Source organism: Danio rerio, chromosome 24 (genome assembly GCF_049306965.1).
Source record: "Danio rerio strain Tuebingen ecotype United States chromosome 24, GRCz12tu, whole genome shotgun sequence".
Classification (NCBI taxonomy): Eukaryota; Metazoa; Chordata; class Actinopteri; order Cypriniformes; family Danionidae; genus Danio; species Danio rerio.
In genome coordinates, this window is record NC_133199.1 from 16,025,414 (window position 1) to 16,046,042 (window position 20,629).

Sequence of the window (20,629 nt, forward strand, 5' to 3'; positions counted from 1 at the left end):
GTCTGGGTGAGCACTGAGCATACCAAAATCTGCAAGGTACAGCCTGGTGACTGCTTTTGATTAAGAAGGGAAAGGAAAAAAAATACCTAGCAATAGGCAAAACATCATAAAACGGATGAGAGAAAGGAAAAAAGTATTAAAAAGTTAAATGACCAACAAAAACACCTATATATACACACCATATTCCTTAACTTAGACAAACTATATATACACACACATGCATATATATATATATATATATACACACACACACACACACAGTGTACACCGCAGTTTGAAAATGAACATTTTTATCCATTTCTCAGTGAATATGTATTTTGGTGTTTCATTTATTAGACAGATTTATTTATTAACACAATATTTTAGTCACCAAACATTCTTAGAAATGAAAAGAGAAAACAATTAAATTTAAGCAAAATATATAAATAAATTTTTACTAATTTTTTTTCTTTTTTTGCTTCTCATGAATGATTTTTCTTTTTTATTGTGTAATTAATATTTTTCTATAACATAAATTTGGGTGTACTATTTTTGGACCGTTATCGTTAAGTTATTTTGTAAGATAAGTTCCAGATTTGGTTTCAGTAATGCATATGCACAAATATAATATTGTATAGCTTCCTATAAAACATATTAATTTAACAGATGAGCACTGTATATATACAGATACACACAGCATTAAATAAAAATCTGACTTCCAATGTCTGAAATAGATCTAAAATTCAATGACATTGCAGAAATTCCATGACCCGTGGGAATCTTGTAAGAAACGCATAGGTTTGGAACAACCTGAGTGGCAGAATGTTTTTAATTTAGGATAGTTCCCCCAAACATGAAAATTTAATAATTCACAAAAGGTTCCATGAGTTTACTTTTTGCTAAAACCAAAAAGATTTAGAAAAACCTTAAAAACCTGTAACCATTGACTTTCATATTAGGAAAAATGTATACTATTACTATTTATAATTTCCAGTTTTTTTCCAAAATAACTTTGAAAAGAAACTGCTACAGGTGTGTGACAATTTAATCCTTTTACAAACTGACAGGACCACCATGACTTTCGACCATCGCATTAGCTTTCATTCTAAAATGTGAGAATAAGCCTTCAACTTAGTTCCCCCCAAAAATTTACTCGAGTGGTTTCATACCTTTATGGGTTTCCTTATTCTCCAATTCAAAAAAAAAAAAAAAAAAAGTTATTTTGAAAAACGTTAAAACCTGTAACTTTTGATTTTCATAGTTCATTTATTTTCTTGTCGGCTTAGTCCCTTTATTAATCCGGGGTCACCACAGCGGAATGAACCGCCAACTTATCCAGCTAGTTTTTACGCAGCGGATGCCCTTCCTGCCGCAACCCATCTCTGGGAAACATCCACACACATTAATTTAAACACACACATACTACGGACAATTTTAGCCAACCCAATTCACCTGTACCGCATGTCTCTGGACTGTGGGGGAAACCGGAGCACCCGGAGATTTTCATAGTAGTAAAACAAATTCTACAAAATAACTTTCGAAAGCAACTGCAACAGGTTTGTGACAAATGAAGGCCAGTAAATGACAAAGTTCAGTTTTGCATGAACAATCCCTTTACAAACTGACAGGACCACCATGACTTTTGACCATCGCATTAGCTTTCATTTTAAAATGGACCAAAAACAAGAGCATTTCAGTAATTGTGCACAAAGAAAGAAAAGACCAACCACTTTCAGTACTTTTTACACAATGTCTTTTATTTTTTTCTAATTACAGACTCATGGGTTAAAAATAAAATAAAAAAGGAAAACATCTTTTCTCTTTTCGTCCACACCCACTCCCCCATCTGAAAAAGAAAAATAAACAAACAGAAACGAGAAAACCCTCCTGCACACAAATCCCCTCCCCCCGCCCCAAATAAAAGCTCCGAAGCCCTTCTGTAAGTAACCGATACCTGCAGCCCACGCGTCAGTGCTCCATCGTGCCCTAACTGCACTGTGCACTGAGAAAGACAAGGCCCCAGAGGAAGCCTCCCCTTCCAAAAACCCCTTTCTGGTCCTGCCTCTCTCATTTCACTCGCAATTCAAGCAGCTGCTGCTCTACCATGGCTCTGCCTTCACGATATATAAACTTGTGTGGTGGTGAATGTGTGCGGTGTATGCGATCTGTCTGTCTGTCTGAATGCATGTGTGTTTGTGTGTGTGTTTAACATGGGCCTGGTGCATCTCCGTATATTGATGGCGGTAAAGCTCAGCGCTTGTTATTGTAATAAATGCCTCCCGCTGTGGGCCGGTGGTCGCCCTGGCCCCCTCCCCCGCCCCCCCACACCGAGAGGATGGGGTGAGTGTGCATAGCGGGAGCAGAAAGAGACAGAGAGGCCGCCGAGACGGTAGGGGGCGCCGCGGCCACCGGAGGAGGGGTTGTCAGCCTCCACTGGTCCTGAAACCTGAAACGACAAGAAGTGGTCTAATATACAGAGAGAGAGAGCAAGAGAGACAGAGAGAGAAGGGGGGAGGAGGAGGAGAAGCACAGGGGAAAAACACTGATGGGCAGGAATGGCGTATGGCAGCATGAGACGAAAGAAAATCAAAATGAAGAACAGAAAAGATCTGTGAGTTCAGGCCATGCCATCTTACAATAGTCGTATGATGTGGAAGATGGTTTGAGAACAGTAAACATTATTAAAGAAAAGCTTAACACCAAAGCCGAACTCTAAACCGCGTAACGCAGGTGAAGGAGGTCAAATCCGAGTGAGGGATGAACAGGAAAAGAAACCAGCGCTGGGAGGGGGGGGAAAGGGGTTCCAGAGAGCATAGACAATAGAAAATGTGTTCTTCGAATAGCACAACTTGGTGAAAACAACAACATTCTTGCTATTAAATCGTTCACATGTTCACGTTACAATAATTAAAAGAAAAAACAAAACAAAAAGTTAACATTTTTTTTTCTGTTTGCCCTTCGAGTGCAAACATAAAGAGGGGCTGTTTGGTGAGAGAAAAATCACAGCCAGACAAAAAGGACACACATCTGCAGCCTGAGATTACATCACTTTCTCAAATTGAAACAAATGCCACCAAATCTCCCAGACGGCCATATTGTACCTTACCAGGGCGATCGCAACACCTCCTCACACGCACGCGCACACACAATCGCACACTGCGGCCAGTCAGTCTGTCTTTCCAGGAGATGCTCTCTTTTTTTCTTTTTTTTTTTGTCTTTTTTTTCTTCTTTTTTTTCCTTCCTTTTTTGAGAGGGATCTTTTTTTCTTTTCTATAGAGGGGTACGGGATGATAGTAAGGGGGGATTTCATAGGGGGGGTGGGGGAGGTATTAGTAAGGGGAGTACCACGATGTTGTTCGCCCTCGGCCCCTGGAAAAGAGAGAGAAAAAGAGGGTGAGTTCTTTTTTTGTGGTTGGTTTAAGAAGATGGACACCAATTCAGTTTTGATTGGGGTATGAGTGAGTATCTGTGTGTCGCTTTAAGGGCCTTAGGGCACTCAAGTTTCAGGTATACACATAATTCCAAAAAAATTGACCCCTCTGATAGTGACTGATACAACCATGTGTCGATAAATAAAGGGAAGCTGAGGAAGATTCTCCAACAGCAGAATGTAAGTGTGTGTGTGTGTGTGTGATAAGTTAGATCAGGCTTTATTTAAGTGTCCAGTGTAGGGGAAAGTGAAAACACGCTCTCCCTCTTTCTCTCTCTCTGAACGGGGCGGCTCCTGTGGTCTCTGTAAAGGGAGAGATCCTGGGGACATGAACCCTCAAAAACACATGCACGCAGACACACAGCTCTCCACAGATGGACTGGGCCACAGAGCATACACACTGACTCACTCACACATATATACACATCAATAAATGCATGGACACCCATTCATTCAGGCAGCAAGAGACGCTCGTCATTCACACAAAAGCCTCTCCAGGAACAGCTTGTGCACTTTATTGCACTGCGTTATCGGTTGGATACTAAAACAGTCAATATCAGGCTGCAGGAATGAACCCTCCATTCTGGAAGTGAACACATTGTTATTCATGCGAGGGAATGAAAATGCAGTAAAAAAGGGTATTTCAGGAAAAGAAAAGAAAAAAAAACTTGCCTGATGTTAAACACACACTTGTCTAAGTTATTCAGAGCAGAGCTGGACAGAAGCTACATACTAAGGGTGTAACGGTACATTTAATTGAATTAAAAATATTGTAATAGACATTTTTGTACGACTGCATGATTAATTGAAAAAAGATCACAATCTCTATTCGACCACACAATTCTCTACGATTTAGCCAATTATTAGGGATGCACCGATACTGATACCAGTACTGGGTTGATACTTGGTTTAAAATACTCATACTCATACATGAAAGGCTGATACAACTCCTAAGTAATTCACTGTTAAAATGGATGTGGTGTGTGATTTGTCCTACCTGACTACAATGTCTTAATGTATTATATATTAACAGCTTAGTCCTTATAAACGATCCATTTATAAAATACATTAACGAATCTATAGGCTACTTACAAATAAAACCGAATATGAGATAGGACCCTTTCATAATGATAATTTTGTCAATTTTGGTTATGTCGACACCTGCTGAGCTCTCACATGCATATTTTTAATGAAACAAAGAAAAATGCAATGAATTTTTTTTGTTTTCATTTAATTACTAATAATATCATTATTAGGCGACGCAGCATTACATGACATCGACTCTAATTGAGTTTTAAAAGATATCCTACAGATAGACCTTTTGGCTCAAAGATATTTATGCCTGTTAATTTCACTGCAGTATTTTGACAGATTTCGCAAAGGCTTCAACTATTCAGCTGGTACCAGCCTCAGGTTTGTGACTTGACTTGTGTGGCATCTGTATCGATATCTGGATGACTGCGAGAGATCAGACCTCAGATTCGATGTGTGGCTGCATGTCAGTTACTTACTTTGCAATTTTTGAATATTGGCTCATCTAAATTAACTTTTCATTCAATTAAAAGCCAAAATATTGCCAGACAAACTTTTAGTTTTGGAAGAGAGCGGCTTCAGTGATAAAAGATGCACACGCATGCACGTGCACGCACACACACACACACACGATACACTCTTGTAGGCCTATTCATTATTGATTGTTTAACATTAAACACATAATAATAAAGAGCAAAAAAAAAAGAGCAACTGAACTTTAGAAAAAGCTATAACTGCGGTTGCGGCGATGGTTGCTGCAGAGAAACATTTTTTGTTTTTTCTGCAGTTGGCTTGTCAGTGGGGCAGCATTGCTAAATCACTTTTGTTTTAATAAAAATTTTTTTTATTATTTGACATTGTGAGATGACGGTAGCGTGATTTTTGAAATGAGAGTATGTGTTGCATATTTATGGCTATTGATCTTATCTACCCGCGACCCACCCATAGTTAAACCAAGTAGCCAACTTTGATTACCTGACCTGCGGATTAATGGCAGAACTTGTGAATAGGAATGAATTGCGCATAACAGGGTTTTATGCGTCCACAATATGCAATGTCAAGAGAGTGAATCCATAAGGTAATGTACACCGCACACACTTTGTGTAATGTTTGAAGTTGTGGACACATGTCAGCACAAGGATAACTCATCCTTCAAATGTCCATGCTTAGTCGTTAACAGATAAGGTCAATGAATTTCCAGGGTTATCAACAATGTGTATATTTTTGGCTTGAAACAGCCTTCTGTTAAAGATTTGTGTTCATCCCTACTACAGGCAAAAAAAAACAAACAAACAAACAAACGAAGTGCACTTTCATTAACACCAAATCTATGAAGTATCGGTACTCTGTATCGGGTCTACACAAATTAAAACACTTGTACAGGTTTGTAAAGTGGTATCGGTTCATCCTTACCAATTATTTTTCAAGTTCGGGAGAAACATAAAGGCGGTCGCATAAGTCTTCACATAGTTTTACATGTGTTGCTTAGCAACATGAACAGCCCCAAAGAGTGTTGAAAGAGTCATATACTGTATTTATACGGAATTTATACTGAATTTAAATGATTATATCGCATTTTAGAGTTATGCTTACTACAAGCATTTGATATACATTTTCTTTCACAGTGAACACCAAGTATTGAGCATGAGAATAAATGTTTAACAATGCCAATATAACTACTCTAGCCTATGTAACGTTGAATATAATGCAGGAGGGAATCCGATAATGACAAATGTCTTACTTTGAAATCATGGTCTAATAATGTTGTCAATGACAGATTGTAAGTTTATATCTTAAGCATAATGCAACTTGAGATATTTCAATAGTTGTATTATGATGTAATCCATTTACTGTGCATTAAAAAGCAGGACAAATTTAAAGTTTAAGTCCACCAGTCAAAGTCTATACAAAATTTACCATTTTAACCAATAGTAGATCTACACAAAGGCCTAATATTGTTATTGTTGTTTTACATTGTTTGAGAATAACAATAATAATAGCCTACTCATATTTATCTTTATTTTACATCTACAAATCATGAGAAAATCCTGATCTTCATTTTAAGCAAAAAACTAAATAAAATTGTGATTCATTTTAGCCAAAATCGTGCAGCCCTACTTTAGTATGAAGAAAGCTGATTTTGAAACCTTGTGTTTTACATAGATATTAACTTTACAATCAACATTGACTTTATTTTCCAAGACTGATCTTTTCTTTAACAGTTTCATCTGAAAAATAGGTATACAGCATTTAACAATGACAAGAAGCTTTTATATATTCTTTTCTTATTATTAACATCTTTTTAGAATTCGAGAATAAATGCTTGTTTGAAGCTTTTCATGTGGCATGACAATCGCTGTGTAGAAGTCACAACAACGCTAAAGTGAAAGTAATCATTCCTTGCTTTTCACTACTAGTTAGAGCACAAATACTTGGGGCTGTGCAATTAATCGAAAATCCGATTTTGGCTTCAAACGATTATGAAAAAGCATTAATCGAGATAAACGATTATTGCATCATATACCGCCCCCTTTCCAGCTGTACACATTTGTTGCTCTTAAAAGCGCGAAAGACCGCACGCTTGTGTGTGTGCGGCGCGCACACACAGAAGCATGCGACCGGTCAGCATTCGATCTCATTCGCACACAGAGTTGAGCAGAGGAGCACTGACATCTAAAGTCATCTTAACGCGAGCGCTTTAATGGTCAAATAGGTGTCAAAACACGGTGTTCAGTGATTATTCTTATTAACCCTCATTTGGGTAATAAACAAACGAGTAGAGAATCAAAAGACAAGTGAAAGAGAAACCATTAAAGAGACAGTGCGAAATATCCATGCTGCCGCCTGTTTTTAATCAAACAAACAACAAGAAGAAAATCCCTCACTACTATTGACTGAAAAATTTTTGTAGCTAAAGTGTTTTTCTTAGGGGGAAGATGCTTAAATAACAGTTTATTTCATATTTCTATTCTATTGTATTTATTTCTCTTTCCTTTGCAGGGTGGAAAATGACTATGTATACAGTTGAAGTCAGAATTATTAGCCCTCCTGAATATTAGCAATCCTTTCCTGCCCAAATTTTTTTTTTTACTTCTTTCTGAACATAATAGTTGATATCTTATTGCTAATTACTGATTTCTTTTATCTTTGCCATGATGATAGCACATAAAATTTGACTAGATATTTTTCAAAATACAAGCATTCAGATTAAAGTGCAATTTAAGGCTTAATTAGATTAATTAGGCAAGTAATTGTATAACAGTGGTTTCTTTTGCAGACAATCAAAAATATATTGCTTAAGGGGGCTAACAATATTGACCTTTTAAAATATTTAAACCTGCTTTTATTCTAGCTAAAATAAAACAAATAAGCCTAGAAGAAAAAATATTAGAGGAAATACTGTTAAAATTCCTTGCTCTGTTAAACATAAATTGAGAAATATTTATTAAAAAAAAATCTCAGGAAAAAAATCTCTATTAATTTTGACTTGAATTAATAATCGTTTTGAATAATCATGATTACAATTATGACCAAAATCATCGTGATTAGGATTTTTCCCAAAACCGAGCAGCCCTACACTGAACAACTCAAGTGCCTGTAATTGCTCAATCAGTGTCTCAACCATGGAAAGATGCTAATAAAACAGTTTATAAACAAAGGGTCTCATTCACTAATAATTACATATTTTTTTCATATTTACAGCCCATTCAAACTTCAAGAAAACATGCGTGTACACACATGAGCTTTTTCTTAAATTTGGAATCTTATGCACCCGCATAAACAAGGTTGGTAATTTGCATAATACAAGCCCAAACCATCACCATATAATAGCTTTCTGCAAAACGAGTACTCATCCAAAGACAATTATGGCACAGAAACAAAAGACAAAAAATGTCAAAGTTGAAGGTCAGGAACAACCTGCCATTTTAAAAAGTCGCATAAATCATTAGAGTAGGGTTGGCCCGATAGACGATGTTATCGTCCATCGCCGATGGTTGACAGACACCACGATGCTGAGCCAGCATCACGATCACGAAACCATTATTTTTGTGTACCGTTACTCGCCTACTACATAATTGATCTTGTTTGACAGTACGCTGACCCCACTGTCAGCTTTTGGGGTTTGGGATTAAACCTCAATTTGAAAAGTATTTCCCCAGCTCTACTTGAACAATAAAAGCCAAAGTGTGGCAGTGAATGCACAAAAGTTTCCAAAATAAACTGACGTGCAAGATTCTGATTCATAAATTCATTCACACTACCAGCTTTTAAAACACCACCAATGTGAAGGACTTTACATAAATGTGCTGCCTTCTTTCTTTAACAACGGTAAAATCTCTTCTGAAATGATAAATGAGAAGCTGCTGAGAAATTCTTTGATCATTGCGATATTAATGTTCGCACAAGCTCTGTAACCCATTAGTACTGCACTCACAGGTGACTTAATTCAAAAACGATATTTAATCAGTTATGACACTAGGGCTGGCCCGATAAGCTATATTATATTGAATTGCACAAAATTTTTTGTCAATAACAATAAGCTCTGGACTTTTTTTTTTTTTACTCTATATTGATCCAAAAGCCAATCACAGAGCAGAAATGTGCAACAAAGGACATCTAAAGAGTGTTGATATTGCCCTACTTTAAGGACCGTCTTTTTTTTTTTTTAACCTCATCATATTAGAGATGTATCAAATTTTTGGCTAATGTATCAGCTGAAAATGTTAAACCATTTAATGATCTGAAAGCATTGACAACTTATATCAAAATAAACATCGCTATCGTTCAATATAGAAAATATTTATAGAGATTGCATTTTGCCATATCACCTAGCCGTATATGATACCATATAATAAGATACGGTTAAAGCAAATTTGTAAATTATACCCTGAATAATGTCCAAGCTAAATTTGGCTAAAATGCAGACCAACCAATCATTTGGGTAAAATCGTTTAGTTTCCTTTTTTTTCTCATTGTGTATTACGCTGTGCCCTATAAACTACACGATGAGACAAGGTTCATGCAATCTGGCTGTCCACACCAGTCTTGACAATAGAAAAAACTGAAATACCAGAGCCACTCAGAAGCGCAGAATACAGCACTGTATTCCTAGTCTAATTCATATTGAACCTCTTTATCATTCTAAAAATTACATACTGAGTGACTGATATTTGTTGGAAAGAGTCAGTTATTCTAATTTTAAGATCTGAGGTTAACAATTTACAAATATTGAATAATGAGTCACAGAAAGAATACATTGCAATCATTTCTTATATGAAGCCCCTTTTAAAGCCAAGAGTAAAGCTACTGAATACTAAATTAGTTCAGAGGGCCTAACAGGACATCTTTTAGCACCTAGCAACACATAATAATAAGGTTATTAACTTGCAAATCACTGGTGTGTGTGAAGAATCATTCAATGCTCAGAATCTTACACTGCAGGAGAAAAATGGACAGGGAAGATGACGATGGCTTTGCATGTGTGTGTTTTAATAGTTTTTGCGATTCTTCCTCAGCAGTTTTCCTTCTTTTTAAAAATAGCGACACAGAGGTTTGTTGTGTACAGAGAGTGCAGACTACAAAAAAAAAGAAAGAAAAAAAGTGGTACCGTTCGCTCCTTTCCTCACACACACACACACACACACACACACACACACACACACACACACACACACACACACACACACACACACACACACACACACACACACACACACACACACACACACACGTAGAATTAAACAGCAGCATGCATAGGTACAGGAGGCAGAATTACATTTCAGACCAGCACAGAACACTTTTAAAGTAATAACAAACATAACTGAAAAAAAAAAAAAAAAACTTACAAAAAAAAAGCAATAGTTTTAAAAGATTTCAAGAAACTGCATGCAGCTATGAAATTAACCTTTTTTGTTAATGTATTTTTTAAAGTTAATTTGTATTTGAAATGTCTTACAGGACACGAAGGGACGCAAATAAAAAAGAAAAATCAGTAGTACTTTAAAAAGTTCACAATTAATGAATTTATTTTAGATCATCCCTGATGCACACACTTTGACAGCAGCAGCACTCTCTGTCAGGATGGAGCCTATGTGTCAGTCACAGTCAAGCGTGCAGGCTGGCATGAAGCTCACCTGAAGGCCCGTCCTCTGCCTCTGGGGGGTGTGTAGCCACTGTAGTAACGCGCCCGGGATGAGAAGTTTCCTCCCCGTGAGCGGAAGCGGGCCCGAGGGAAACCGCGGTCTGTGGTGCTAATGCCAGGACGATTTGTTCTCTTGGCCCCAACCTGGAAATAAAAATATATGATGCCAATTTATTAAGTAAATGGAAAGAATATAGAACTGAATACATGCAAATTATATTTTCTGTTTGCAAAATTGACTTTAGAAAATAATCGATTTCAAAACTGGTCTTGACTATTGTGTCGAAATATATCCAGCTGCAGACCCACACACACAATCCTGGACACACGATCTACGCAGGGGGAAACCAAATATGGTTAATGATGAATCGGTCTCAATTTTTTTCTTGTTTAACAACAACTAACTCCTTAGGAGCATTATCGCCACCTACTGTATTTCACAAATATGGCGATCCAGACCGTCCTTGACTGTGAACAGTTTAGGGTTTTCCCATTTTCGTCATTATATTGTATAATGACTATTAAACTAATAAAACTATTCAATATTACTACTATTAAAGCAAATAAATACTATTCAATCGCTGGAGTAATATATATATATTAGGGATGGGAAGATTAACCGATATGTATCGATACGCGGTCATGCGCGTGCACGATGCGAGTGCATCGGTAGAGCAGCAGAGGATGAATGAAATTTTGGAAGCAAATCGAGATGCATCGGTTTTTGCGAGATGCATCGGTTTTTCCAAGATACAACTTATATTTTTAATATAGAATGTATTTTTTTATTTATTAACAAGTGTTGTCAACCTGTTTTTGGCGCATAATTTAATCGACCTACATAAAGTATGCATTAGCAACGGACTTGCGGATGTGTACACTTACACTACAACTCAGTGTGTCAGGTGTGCGGATGAAGCTAGTAGTGCGCCCTCAGAAACCGCGAGAAGCAAAACAAACATTTTATTTCTCACTGAGTTTTAAATCCAAAGTATGGCAACATTATGGATTCTGCAAAAAGGATGGATGACTTGACAGGACAGATGCAATTTGCAAAATGTGCCGCGCATCTGTAAAATACACGGGCAGTACGACTAATCTGATATCTCACTTGAAGCGGTGCCTCGGTGTTGTTGTGGAAGCATCTTCCAGTGTTCCTGCATCCCTGGCTTCCTGCTCTGCTTCAACTGTAGCTACCAGCTCCAAAAGTGGTGAGAAAAGCATTGAAAGTTTTCTCCATGCGCAACAGTTCTGCTCGCTCTACGCCAATAACGAATGCTATTGCATTGTTCATCTGCAAAGATATTCAGCCTAGTGTCACGGAGAACGATGGTTTTAATTACCTCCTGTTAATTTTTATTTATTTATATTTTTATTAGCCTGTTGTTTACAGTGATAGTGATGTCTCAAAGCAACATAACACTGCTAGTTCACGACCTTAAGTTTTGAATATTCAGTGGCAAAATATATCTTTGTAAAACTTGTTTTCATAGTTGAAAAGTTAAATCACAATTCTTGTTGTGCAATGGTAAACCTTTATGTTGAAAGAGTGCAAATATATACATTTATAATATATATTGCACTTATACATTCTGTTTATCTTGAAAATACCTAAATAATATGTGCTATAGGTTCTAAAATGGCCCTCTACTGTAAACTGACACTCTGGCTCTGAGAGAAAAGCCAGTTTGTAAAAAAAAGTCTTGGTTTTACTTGGTTAATAAATAATCAAACTCATTCAATGGCACAGCATCCTTTCTTACATCATCTTTCTTACATCAACTTGATCTAATAAGTTAGTGCTGAATTATAGCATTGTATCGTGATATGGGTGTAAATCGTATCGTGTTGCATCGCAATGTCACAAATGTATCGCTAATATATCGGATCGTATTCTTTGTATCGAGATGCGTATCGGATCGGCATTATAGCTTAGATGCCCAACCCTAATATATATATATATATATATATATATATATATATATTTAATATATATAGTAAAATATATATATATATATATATATATATATATATATACACATACATATATATATATATATATATATACATACACACACACACACACACACACACGCATGCATACGTTAATTAAAATGTAAAAAGTTTTTTATTACATATAAACATGTATTATAATCATTATAATGCAGTTTTTTTAAAACTTTAAAAAAAACCTTCATTATAATGAATCTATTATATAAATTAAAAATCCAATTTAGATTGTTTATATATATCTGAAAAATGTTTCAGCAAAGGCAAACAAGTATCTACTATACTGTCTCTGTCAGTAAAATAAAGACAGATCATCCATGATGACGGACAGAAAACTGTTCAGTCTATTATATTGAATGGCAATTGGAAACAATGGGCTCTATTTTGACGGTCCTTGCGCAAATAGCAGGGCGCAAACGTTTTCTAGGCGTGTCAGAATCCACTTTTGGTAATATAAGGATGGTAAAATCCGCTTTGTGCCGTGGCGCATGATCTAAAAGGGTTGAGCTTATTTTCTTAATGAGTTATAGGTGTGTTTTGAGAATAAATCAATCAGAATCTCATCTCCCATTTCCTTTAAGAGCCAGTTGCATCACACCATAATACATTTGCTATTTACATGACAGTGGAAGTGGAAACATTGAGCATTTCACTAGCAAGAAAACAGTTAAACAGAGCATCTACAGCGTGAGAATGAGAGATAAGGCGTCTCAATTTACTTTCACTTTCACTCTCGTTGATAGGGAAACCTTGTACGCACAGACATCAATTAGCCTATAATTAATTTAGTTTGTCAAGCACGAAGATTTGATTCAAAACTATTTCTAAATTCAGTTCTAATTTCCAGCAAACGAATAAATGAACAATAATAACGAAGTGTATTCAAAAACCTACAGTTATATCCTAATGCACATGCTATGCCCCATATGGTCTGAAACCTGACAGGTGGACAAATCTAAGCTTGTTTTTAATAAAACAAATATAAATATGGATATATTAAAATAATACTGCTAATAATGATAACATTATACAAAAGCAAATTGTTATGAATGAACTGAAAAGGCCTCCTGAGATGAAGGCATGAAGGCAGTGGTTTTTAAATTTACGTAGGCTACAAAATAATGTTTTGTAATATTTAAATCCTTTATAATTATATCCTTATATATATAAGTAAATATCTTTACAAATGAGAAATAATGAAAATATTAAGGATATATATATATATATATATCCTTAATATTTTCATTATTTCTCATTTGTAAATATATTTACTTATTGCTCGACATCTTGTGTGTATTAAGCAATGTGTAATAGCGAGGTGCATAACTAACGCGCTCTGCGCTGGACTTTAGACCAGCTTTGTTTTGGTCTATTAAAAAATCTATTATAGTTCCTTAAAATAGCAACGCACCAGCAATGCGCCTCAGAACGCCTTCCTTTTTAGACCAGAATGCGCTCAGATGGGCACACATCTGAGCGCAAATGCATTTGCTATTTAAAAAAGATGGCAGAAAACGTTAAAACAACTCTCGCGCCAAGCTGAAACTAGCAAACAATTGCGTCATGCCAGGTGTATGATAGGGCCCAATGTTCCCTATTCGCCTGTCTCATCACCATTTTTGTAAAATAGTATACACTATCGTGTTCACCATTTAACAATACATATAAAAATATATTGATGACGAGGTCCCAAAAAGTTGTTAGTAACATCAACATCCACCGTAATGATATATGGTTTTTCCCCTGCCTAGATTGTGTGTGCTGAACTATGTGTGCTAAACCGTGTGGGGGTCTGCAGCTGGACATTGTTGATTGTGTCAGGAAATGGTTATTCGACTAAACCTAAAAACTGCATTTTGGTCATTCAAAACAATGTTTTGTTTACCTGAAAATGGATTTCAAAGAGCAAGAATCTTAAAAATGCCATCACTTTGATGTAAACTACAAAAACTAATTTTTTTTTGTCTACTACAGAGTACCACATAACTATAATCAAATGTGTGCAGAGGCATAGTGATCCATAACAAAGAGACAAACATACGGTTTCATTTTTTGCAGACCAGCATCAATGACAATTAATATAAATAATATTCATAAATGCAAAGAAAAAAAACTTTCATTTTTTTTATAGTAAACAATCACATAAAATGTAGTCTTCGTAAAAATATGATGCTGCGTCTCACCTTAATCTGCCTTCCTCTAAATAAGGACTCATCCAGTGCCATGGCTGTCCTAACAGACTCCTTGTCTGCAAACTCTATATAAGCAAACCTGAAATGTGAAGACAGCAAATGATAATGTGAGGGGAGTCAAGATCATACAAAAAGAAAGTTTAAATAAAAAATAATGATAAATAAATCATACTTGAAGGAAATAAGCACTTATGGATGCCTATATAAAAAAACACTTTCAAAGATTAATAAAAGAACACCATGTGCAAAGTTGCTGTGATTAAAGCATTGCATCAAATGTTACCCCATGCAATAAGATAATGCTGACAAATTATTAATGGGAACAGCTTGAAAACGCTGTGCTCCAGAATAGTACAAAGCGAGAGAACAATTTCACACCTCAGAGTCCCAGGTCTACATATAAAGTGCAAAATCATGCCACATGAGAGAAAGAGTTTTGAATGCATTGCCATATCAGCTTCTCTGGCTATTTCATGGCAAAACCAGATCATAGCAAACAAATTTAGCACATTTTATAAGCATCACTTTTCTATAATAAAACATTGATGGCAATAATTCATACATAATAATAAGATATTAGAACAAACAGTTTAAGGATTATTTTTTTTTTACAACTGATGAAGGACTGACAATAAAAAAAATACATTTCATTTAATGTCTCTACAGATAAAAATCATTGTCTAAAAACTTTAAAAATAGGGCATTTCACAAGTACATGTTTAGGTTTGGTTTCTGTTGCAATACTGACATTTTGGGAGGTTTTCCTCTTTAAGTAAATGTCCATGAGTGAGTCTTGTATGTACAATACTGCAATCTCACCATGTCTTGAGTTAAAAAAAAAAAAAACAGTTTGATTTTCTTTCTATTACTGGCTGAATTATAAAAAGTTTATTTTCTGACCACTCATGCAATTTGTTAAAAATAAATCCTTTTATTTGTGGCTTTAAACCTGAAGGTGTGATTTTGCACTCTTTTGTTTTTCCAGTTAGGGCTGTTTTGGCAGCGGACTTTATGCCACTAACACCAGGCCATAATAATAACTCCAATCTCCCTACATATATTCTAAAGGCCAATTTATAATTCTAAACTTTATCAAATACATGTTGTAGGGGTCAGTGTAGCCTTCACACAGTGCCATATCCTTCATCATACTGACATAAATCTCACAAAAAAATTAATAAAATAAACAAAGTTGTATTTAATAATCTGTTCTTTGTTATGCTTTAAAAAAATATATTTTACAATAATATAGAGAATCTTCAGAAGTACCTCTATTATTTTAGTGGCTAACATTTAGTTTCGGTTTGAGTTAATGGATCAGAGCATTTTCTAAAAATACAGTCCTTATCCAGAGCAGATTCACAGAGAAGTGAATAAATAAATGTAAATTACTGAATAGGATAAGATGCAAAAGAATGAGAGTGCATTAATTACCCTTTGGGATGTCCTGTAAACTTATCACACAAGATAGTGACTCTGTTTACAGATCCACAGCCATGGAAATGTGCCTCCAACTCCTCAGCTGTAGCACCATAATCCACCTGTGAGAGACCAAACCTAAATCACCAGCAGTTCTATCATGTGACTGAATCATTATTAAAAGGCTGGGAAAATATCACAAAGTGGCCCAAATGTATAAAAAAGATTATTAACAAGTAGGTATGAGAATATTTGCCCATACATTTCCAACGTAAATAGACCTCCCGTCGGCTTCTATCTTCTCTTCAATGGACATAATGACAGGGCCAGCTGTAAAAAGGAAAAACATAAATAAATCAACCCTTTCTAATGCAACTCGTTCACCATAGACATTGGTGTGTGACATAATTAAACAAAATATTTTACTTTTTTTTTCGTTTTAGTAGTTTGACCTCAGTTCTTGTTGGAAAATAATTTGTGTAACGAATATTTTAGCACATCGAAAGTAATTTGATGAGGTGTCTTTGATTAAAAACATGGCAACGAATCAGAAATTGATCACAGACCCACAATATTCAATACATGCAATGCCATCATCCAATGTTTTCAAGGCTAAGTTTGCATCTGTGAATGTTGTTTTGATTAGAATAAAATTATTAAAAGCACAAAGATTGTACACATGAATAAAACATTCATAGAGCTGCATCTTATGAAAAACACCAAATAACGGGTGCTGCGGAGCTTCAGTTTGAGGAGAATGAAGCAGATTATATATATATATATATATATATATACACATATATATATATATATTGCAAAAAAGTAAAAAAAAAAAAAAAAAAACGTAAAAAAAAAAAACGTAAAAATGATTTAAGATTGGCACTGGTAAGAGAACATTCTACTTGACTAAGTTTTTTTATGAATACAACAAAACCTAAGATTTTCAATCTTGCACTTTGTGCAGTATGCTCCGCTTGGGTTATGAATGAGGTTTCACCTCAATTTACAAACAAAAAAGCAATGAGCAATAAATAAATATGTATTTATTAATGTCTTTTGAACGCTTAAATTTTATGCATAAAAGAAAATTCTCATTTAGATGAAAACAGATGGTCAAACAAGTCATCCTACAAGATGTCCACGATTTTCGTATGGCAAAAAAAGCCCATGTCAAAAATTAGGCATTTTGACATAGAAACAACTTGTACAACTATAGCATTTTCTCACAAGACATCCCCTATTAATTTAGTGCATCAAAATAGCATGCACACCAGTAAAACCAACAGATCACATCGACTGTCCTACTTTTTTTTTTTCTAGGGTCATGTTTGATCACATGAGTTTCTGTGAGATTGTGTGTAGAATTACCACTGTTAAATTATTACTACAATCAGCAATTGTGTGGTCTCATGTTCTGACCAAACCATCTAGCATTACCATATAAATAAAACCAATGAATCTGTCATTGTGCCCACAGTCCCCCATGACTTTAAAACCGATCAAGACCTGGGTCCAAGACGTAAGAAAAAAGCATGAAAAACTTTCAAAGCAAGTATATCATGGGTGTAGCCTAGAAATCACATTGCCTACTAGGTTATTGCTAAAATCTAGGTTACATTCCGTTTCAAGCCATATCTCTATTGACCTCAAACGGTCCAATGCCAGATATTCTTCTGCCGCTAATGCAGTCCTATTCATCAGCACTGTCTGTTCTGCAGTGCTCAGTTTGTCAGAATCTTCTGTCTCTTAATCCATTTAGCTTCACTTACCAGGTGGAGGACTGAGATTCATCTGTTTCTCCACCTCGTTCTGTAGCTCCTTCAGTTTCTCTGCCTCCTCCTCCATCTCTCTCACCCGGGCTTTAATTGCCTCCAGCTCCTGAAGAAGAAACAGTAATGTACATTTTACATACAATTTATCATTCACAAATATATTTTTTTCCTTTATTTTGCACAATTAGATCATGCCATTTAAAGGAATGGTTGACAGCCACGTTGGATCTATACCTGCATCAATATCATGTGCTCCTGCTAAAGCCATTTTGACATGCACAGGCGATTTCTTTCCCACAAGGCACAATCATTCTTTATTCTCAGCGGTAGACACAGCAAGCACATGCACTGTCACACGTGATTATGCACTGAGCTTTTTCAAACCATCATTTAGTGTCCAGTCAGCAAGACGCCCTAAACATGATGCCACCCGTGCATGCATTGTTGCACACTTTTGGTGTGTTCACGCACGCACGCACGCAAGTTTCAGCAATGCTGCATTGCAGGGCAGTGGGAGTCGCTACGGATCGCTCCTAAAGTAACACAGCATGCATGTGATGGCCCCCTTTCATGCAGTTAAAACAAGATGTTGCATGATCTAGCGTAAACGTCAATTAGAAGATATGGTATATTATACAATGGCTTATCACTGAAAATAGCACCAATGCATGATGAAATAAAGCAGACTTCCAGTCGGCATGCAAATGCATGACCTACTCTAGCTTCAAAAATGTAAAAGTGCATGGAGAGAAATGCAGCAGCCCTGCCCTAATGCACCATCCCAATCACAAAATCACCAATAAATGATGCAATACATCACGAGCGGCGTTTAATCAGTAAAGCACGTCGAATACAATGACAGCGATTCAAGTGCGCGTTTGTCTTTCAGCTCGAAGCAAAAACTGAAAATAAAACCATTTCTCGCCTTCTTAACATGTCACACACGTCGCATACAGATTTACTTCATCTCAGAAGCCAACAACAATCACGCGCAGTTTCCAACGCGACTTACTTTTCGCACTCCACAAATATTACTGATCAGAAAAGAGGCGTGTTTACCGTGAGCCTTCTGCTTCTTTGCGGATGGACCCACACTAGTGCGGCTAATGGCGGCCTGTCCTACCCTCGCCCCTGTCTCTTAAATCTCCCGTCTCGCATTTTTGCGATGAAGATTTTTTTCCCCCCACTAGGTCGACAGATCTGGCGCAGAGGAACCCAGACCAATGTTGCGCCAACATGGCGGCCAGCAGCACGCATGTTACTCACCCATTCTGCTCCATAGCGTGAGCCACAATGGCGGGCAAACTGACCTGGCAAAACCGGTTTCGCTATTATATGATTACGTGCTTTGTAGATTTACTTTAACATCAGAGGTTAGCTGGCGAAACGTATACGAATAGATGAAAACGTAGTTATTAAAGAGAGTAAGTTGCAGTAGGTCCTTCACTCACCGGATCTTCAATAGCGGCCTCCCCCTCGTCTAATCCCGGTTCTTCATCGCCAACGCCTGGGTCTTCAAGTTCTGAGTGACCCGGGTCTGAGTCCAGCAGAGACTCCTCTGCCAGTCCGTTACCAAACTCCGCCATCGCCTGATTCCCGGTGGTCCGACGCGCCTCGTGGCTGCACTACAGGCCGCGACTCTCACGGGGGGGAGCGAGAGAGAGAGAGGGGCAGGGGAGGGAATAAAAAAACGGCGGAAAGCGCCGCTCACTAAAGTTAAAATGGGGAATAAAAACCCGCCTTGCTTCTTCCGGCGCTCAAACGTGTCCCCCAGCAGAATAAACAAAACTATTTATCAAAACACAAACACCTTTCGCTCTGTCAGACTGTCGCTCTTACTACTCTATTTACATCAGAAGGCAAATTCAGAAAAGGAAATGTGTATTCTTCGCGAGCGCTCGTGTGCTCCAGAACAGAAATGGAAGCCGTAGGCGGGGATTCTGAGCACTGCAGGCGAACTCTCGAGAGGTGATTGAACGATTCTGCGTTTTAGACACACCCTCTTCATGTATGGAGAGCTGTCATTGGTGTGCTATTGAGATATTTCAATGCGCTAGCCGCTTAGCCTTTACAACAGCGACGGTGATTGGATGAAAACGGCGTCAGTCACGGCTCACAGACCACCTTTAGATTGCGCCGGATAATAACTTCTGTGCAATGTTGCCAAATCCGCACAATAGTACAAACTTGGATTTGCATGTTACGAAGTATTTTGAGTAATTAATCATTTCAAGGGAAGGAAATACAACTAACTGAAAAAAAGGTATAGACTGCTCTCTAATTCTAGAATATGCTAACAGTAACGTTACTGTGTGTCATTACACCATAAGGTGAATCTTGTCTTCTTTTCCAGAAAAGCTTATCTTTAGAACTAAAGATAAAATAGAGTCATATTACTTTTAAGTGAACTATCATTTTAAATTGTGGAAAGGCATATTAAAACCTTTTACAGTATTAAGACCCACCATGGGTCTTAAATTTGTCTATTTGGGTTTTTGTACAAGCATCATTTTTTCTAGAATTTTATCATTTTTAAATATCATGTATTTTAGCATTCTTATGTACTTGCTTTTATATTTTTAAGTGTACATTTTATGCAAAACGTAATTTTTAAGTGAGATCTGGCAACATAACCACACATGTGGAATCCAGC

At 36.7% G+C, this 20,629-nt stretch overlaps 1 protein-coding gene across 4 annotated transcripts; it reads right to left on the bottom strand.

Annotated features, from left to right (window-relative positions):
• Nucleotides 1-1,715: 1,715 nt before the first annotated feature.
• Nucleotides 1,716-19,939, bottom strand: pabpn1 (poly(A) binding protein, nuclear 1). Of its 4 annotated transcripts, none has more exons than NM_213259.2 (7): nucleotides 19,428-19,939; nucleotides 17,974-18,082; nucleotides 16,467-16,534; nucleotides 16,220-16,326; nucleotides 14,777-14,864; nucleotides 10,576-10,727; nucleotides 1,716-2,425 (listed from the first exon to the last, which is right to left on the bottom strand). In NM_213259.2, exons 1-7 carry the CDS (start codon nucleotides 19,560-19,562, stop codon nucleotides 2,230-2,232), a joined length of 855 nt encoding a protein of 284 aa, NP_998424.1. In that variant the 5' UTR covers nucleotides 19,563-19,939; the 3' UTR covers nucleotides 1,716-2,229. The 4 variants fall into 4 exon arrangements, with proteins under 4 accessions (NP_998424.1, NP_001098602.1, XP_005162694.1 ...); NM_001105132.2 differs by having other exon boundaries at nucleotides 1,716-3,348; XM_005162637.4 differs by lacking the exon at nucleotides 19,428-19,939 and adding an exon at nucleotides 19,036-19,125.
• Nucleotides 19,940-20,629: the final 690 nt, after the last annotated feature.